Genomic DNA, 5,101 nt, shown 5'->3' with positions numbered 1-5,101 from the left:
GGCCCCGCAAGCCCCGCGCTGCCCGGCCCCGCCGTCCCGGGGCGCTGCCCCCCCGGGGCACAGCCCGGCCCCGCTGCGTTTGCCGGTGCAGCAGAGCTTTTCTGCTCGAGCCCCGCTTGTGCATTGGCTGACTTTGTGCAGCTCCCGGCGGGAGTGCAGCCCGTGGCTCCAGGCTTCTGCGTCGTTCGCTTTGTTCTCACTCTTCTTTTGACTAAAAGAATCCCCTGTAAGGTGACATCGCCTCCCTGGGGGGGCCTGAGCTCTGTGTGAGTCCGTGCGTGGGAGCTGGAGCTCAGCTCTGCCTCTCTCCCCCGCAGACCATCGTGATGAACGACTGCATCATCCGCGGGGACCTGGCCAACGTGCGGGTGGGCCGGCACTGCGTGGTGAAGAGCCGCAGCGTCATCCGGCCCCCCTTCAAGAAGTTCAGCAAAGGGTAGGGGCTCCCCTGCCTCTGGGGGCACTGCAGCTGAGAGCTGTGAACCTAAACAAATATATTGGTTGGGCTGCGATCTGTGTTTAGGGGCCACGTGCCTTCTGCAGAAACGTGTCCCTCCAAACCTGCCTTTTCCTCAGCTTTCCCTTGAGGGTTAGTGTTCCCACACTGTGGAAAAGCTGGAGATGTTCATATATCCATAAAGTATGAAGAGTTTGTTTCGCTTGTTCTCTGTTCATTCTCACCGTCCTCCTGCAGCTCGCTCAGGCTGCCCTGCAGAGGGAGAGGAGAGCAGACCAGTTGTGTGATCCTCCCTGCCATCAGATCTGCCTCTGGCCATGCAGCTGCAAACGGGCTGTGGTGCTGCGGGTCAGTGGGCCTGTTGTGCCCCTCAGCAATCGCTCTTCTCTCCCAGGGTGGCATTTTTCCCTCTGCACATCGGGGATCACGTCTTCATAGAGGAGGATTGTGTTGTCAACGCGGCCCAGATCGGCTCCTACGTCCACATCGGCAAGAACTGCGTCATCGTGAGTGCTGCTCCTCTGCCCTGGGCACTGCTGGCTGCCCCAGCCTCCTGCTGCTCCCTCCTCCACAGGCTGGGCTGCTTTCAGTCTGGCCATTCTGAGGACAGCAGGTTCAGCTGTTTGGGAAAACATCCCAACAATACAGTGGCAGATGGGACGGTCCGGGGAAGGCAGCCTTCCCACAGAGAATGAGCAGAACTGGGTTTCTGCTGAAAAAACACCAAACAGTCAAGGCTGCTGCCTGCTGAGTTAGTGGCCTTGCTGCCTTAATGTGTGACTCAGGCTGCAGCCTGCACACTGATGTGTTAAGATCCACATGCACGAGTTAGTCGAGAGCAAACAGACTTTTTCTCGTTCAAAAAGGAGAAAAGTGGGTTTTGTTGGGAAGGGCAGATTTATTCTCACACCCCCTCATACAGAACACATTCCCGGCACTTAAATGTGTTGAAGTTTAGGTAACTTACCAGGAATAAGCAAAAGCAGGTGGTGTTTTCAGTATAACCTGTACCTCTGCTGTGCTGTAGGGCCGCAGGTGTGTTTTGAAGGACTGCTGCAAGATCCTGGACAACACGGTGCTGCCCCCCGAGACCGTCGTGCCGCCCTTCACCGTCTTCTCGGGCTGCCCAGGTGCGCTCCCGGGAACTGCACCCCCCTGGGCCTGGAGGAGGGCACTTCTGTGCCTGAAAATGGGATTGCTCTGGCAAGGAAGCCTGTTGGCACTTAGTGCCCAAAGCTAAAGGCAGAGGGCACCAGGCGAGGGGAAAAGGAACAGATTGACCCTGTGGAGCTGGCTGCTCTGGCGTGTGTCAGGCAGGAGGGGTGTGTGCCCAGGGGGGACAATGGGAACAATCCCCTTGTGTTGCTGGATGTGGGAAGAGCTGTTTGCTCTTCTGTTAGGATTTACCTACAGGTTAATCCAAGTCACTGCTTTGGATGCTGAGTAGAAGCTTGTTTTTGCTTTCTCCTTCAAGGACACTGATGGTGACACTCTTGTTCTTCTTCCAGGACTCTTCTCTGGGGAACTCCCGGAATGCACCCAGGAGCTCATGATTGATGTTACAAAGAGCTATTACCAGAAGTTCTTGCCACTCACTCAGGTCTAGTAGCCCCTTTGCTGCGTTTCAGAGCAGTGCAGGCAGGCAGGAGTGTTGGGGGGCTGGGAGAGGGGTGTCAGTCCACAGGAGCAGGGCACAGGCCCCCACCATTCCCAGCACTCCTGAGGCTGTTCTCCACACCAGTGGCCTGGCCAAGCCGTCCCTTGGGAATGCTGCTGTGTCACGTTGGCTACACTTTGTGCACTCATTTGCATGTCATTCATTCCATGCTGTCTGAATCGTGTCATTCCATGTTCTGAGCAGGAAAGCCTTTCCCTCTGGGGCTGCCCTGGCTGCCGCTGGCAGCACGCGCCTGCAGCCAGGGCCTGGCACAGCAGTTCTGTTCCAGCCCAAAGCCAGCGGGTATCCAGGTGCTGGAAGCAGTCTCCATCCTAGAGCAGAAGTGCTGAGGGGTGTGTCACAGCCAGTTACCCAACAGGGTTCCTCAGAACCACTGCTTTCCTCCCCCAAAAAATTTGCTGCTCTGTGGGCCTGCGTGCTGAGGTGTGTGGCCTCTTCTGCCTGTGGACTGAGATTCTCTCCAGTGGGGACAGGATATCCTTCATCATCCCAGGATGGTCTTTAGGACTTGTGGCTGACAGTGAAGCCTGCCTGTGCTGACGGGGCTTTTCTTAGCCCTGAGCTCTCCAAGTAGAGCTCAGTGCTGTGATCAGTCCCATGCTGCCCCCACCAGCAGGGTTAGGGTACTCATAGCTGAGGTGTGTTCCACTACCTGAACACCACAGACCTTCAAGTGCTAAAGGGTTTTGGACAGAGGATCACTGAATCACTCAGATTTCAGTGCAGGAGGAAGTGGGGAATTAAAAGCAGGGATAGGAGGTGGATGAGAGAATGCTGCAGGTGTCCCCACTTGTTACTCCGTGTGTATATTTATAGCTCTTTGGTGCTTTTCTGCCTTATAAAACTTAAAAGGAGATTCAGACAAAGAGTGAAAAATTCATTTTGGACATGAATAGAGCAGGAACAGTTCCTGTTGGGAGCAGCTCTATGAAAGGTGGAGACAGCTGACCCTCTGTGTCCCTGCCTCAGCACCAGACCATTGTCCAAAGCGAAACTGCCCGCCCTGGGTGTGTTACATTAGAGCTCAACATCCTCCTGCTCTCACCTGGGGTCCTGCCTGTCATGGTGCAGCAGCTGGGGCCAGGACACAGGTTAGTTCTGCAGTAGGTGTGTGGCTGTGAGCCCACAGCCCTGGGCCTCAGCTGCTCTGTGCAGTGCAAAGTGCTGATCCAGCCCGAGCAGCAGCTGAGCGAGCCCTGGGTGTGCAGTGACTGTTCATCAGTGTGGAACCCCTGACTGCTGTGCTTGTGTTTTTACTGTACATAAATTAAAGCCTCTTCAGTTGTTCAAGTGACTCAAGGTTGTGACTCTTCAAATCAAACTTGAGCCTAGAGCGAGGGTTCTGCTGTGGCACATGATCCCCAGACTCTTGTTCTGTGACCATTATGGGCTGTACTGACTGTTACGGAGTCAGTGCATTAGAAAAGTGACCTACGGTGTGAAACAGCTTCTTTCTGCCTCTGAGGTAGGCAGAAAGAACCACACGTGGTTCCAGTGTTGCTGTTTTATGATGGCTCAGAGTGTCTTTGCCTTTATGCTTGGTGCTGAAGTGAGAATCCCAAAGTCACCAGGGTGGCTGTAAAGTCCTCTCCAGCAGGGACACCTGTTTGGTGCTGCAGCACATCTGGAAGCGTTACTTCAAGAGTGTGGGAATGCCCCACGTTTGGATCTAGCCATCCCAGAGGACGTGCCTCCTTTGGCACATGTACAAAGGAGCTGGAGCCAGCTCCTCACAGCAGGAGCATGGATGGGATGAGAGGGTGAGATGTTCCTGATGAAGCTGCAGCATCCAGGCTGGTGCTGCTGTGTCCCTCCTGCCCCCTCCTGGGGGGTGTCTGTGGGAAAGGCCATGGGGAAAGGCCACGGCTTGTTGCTTTTTGTAGCTGAGTGAAAAAGCACCAAGTGTCCCTTGCGTTTGCACTACAGGCAGCTCCCTGATGGCATCTTCCAAAAATGCTTGTTCCTGTTGTCTGTCCATGATTTGACTTGCCCTTGCAGAAGCCATTTGAAATGAGGGGCTGTAAGAGGCCTCCCCTGTTACAGGACCTGAGAGGTTTGGGGTTTATTGCAAGATTTCTGCCAGTCTGCTCTTCAGGTGTCCGTGCTGCCCTCACCCCCCTCACTCACCCTCAGCTGTCCCTGGAAGTGAGGGAAGCTGTGTGTGCTGTGTGCCTTGTGTCCCTGCACCGCTCCCACCCCACACAGCAGTGCCACCAGGATTGCTTGGGGATGGGCTGCTGGTGTGGGAGGGGGTGGGAAAGGGCAGCTGCCACGTTCAGGGGTGTGAGGAGTGGGGTGGCAGCTGGAGAGGCTGGCTTGGTGCCTTCCCAAGGCCACGGGAGCAGCAGGGCTGTGGTGCATGCAGGGGTTTGTCACAGCACAGCCTGGCCTGCTCTTCCCTCCAGCAGGCTGAGCCACCCTCCTGCCTTAATTATAACCTCTTTTATTGTCTCTTGTTAAGGTGGCCTCTGCCAAGGTCTAAAACCAAGTTGCCACTGAAGATCTCAAACCCTCAGCACTGTTAACATCCCCTCAATCTGGCCACTTTCTCCTCCTGTCCTCTGAAGCATCCTCTGGCCGGGGCTCCCTGCTCCACCTCTGCTGGCTCTGGGAAGATGGACTCTGGGTGGCCGGTGGCCACGGCGCTGCCACGGCCAGGGAGGGGCCAGGCTGGGCCCCCCAGCCCAGCACCAGCACCCAGGGCTGCCCGGGGGGCCGTGGGGGGGGAAGGGGGGAACCCCCTTCTGGAGGGGCTCTTGTACCAACAGCGATGGCTTAAACACCGAGCCCTGTTCCTGCGTCCTTGGTGCTGGCAGCTTTGCCCCGGGGGCTCCGGGAATGGGGTGCCCCCCGCAGGGTGCTGAGGGTCCCCGTGGGCCGGGCCCTGGGGACACAGTGGGCCCAGGGCGGGCCGGACACCAACAGGCCTCTGCACTCACTGGGCACAACAGACAAAAAACGACCGG

General features: G+C 56.6%; 2 protein-coding genes across 2 annotated transcripts in view; both read left to right on the top strand.

Moving 5' to 3' along the window:
- Nucleotides 1-4,765, top strand: part of DCTN5 (dynactin 5 (p25)) — a 9,873-nt gene extending 5,108 nt beyond the window's left edge. The window contains exons 3-7 of the mRNA XM_010002592.1: nt 318-436; nt 852-963; nt 1,485-1,587; nt 1,966-2,057; nt 4,597-4,765. Of these exons, the coding sequence (XP_010000894.1) occupies nt 318-436; nt 852-963; nt 1,485-1,587; nt 1,966-2,057; nt 4,597-4,617 (447 nt within the window). The 3' untranslated portion in view covers nt 4,618-4,765. The remainder of the gene's footprint in view (nt 1-317; nt 437-851; nt 964-1,484; nt 1,588-1,965; nt 2,058-4,596) is intronic.
- A 208-nt stretch (nt 4,766-4,973) lies between these two features.
- PLK1 (polo-like kinase 1) overlaps nt 4,974-5,101 on the top strand; it is a 5,498-nt gene continuing 5,370 nt past the window's right edge. The window contains exon 1 of the mRNA XM_010002591.1: nt 4,974-4,992. Coding sequence (XP_010000893.1) covers nt 4,974-4,992 — 19 coding nt within the window. The remainder of the gene's footprint in view (nt 4,993-5,101) is intronic.

This window comes from Chaetura pelagica, unplaced genomic scaffold (genome assembly GCF_000747805.2).
Source record: "Chaetura pelagica isolate M959 unplaced genomic scaffold, ChaPel_1.0 scaffold438, whole genome shotgun sequence".
Taxonomy (NCBI): domain Eukaryota; kingdom Metazoa; phylum Chordata; class Aves; order Apodiformes; family Apodidae; genus Chaetura; species Chaetura pelagica.
This window is presented reverse-complemented; position numbering and strand designations above follow the sequence as displayed.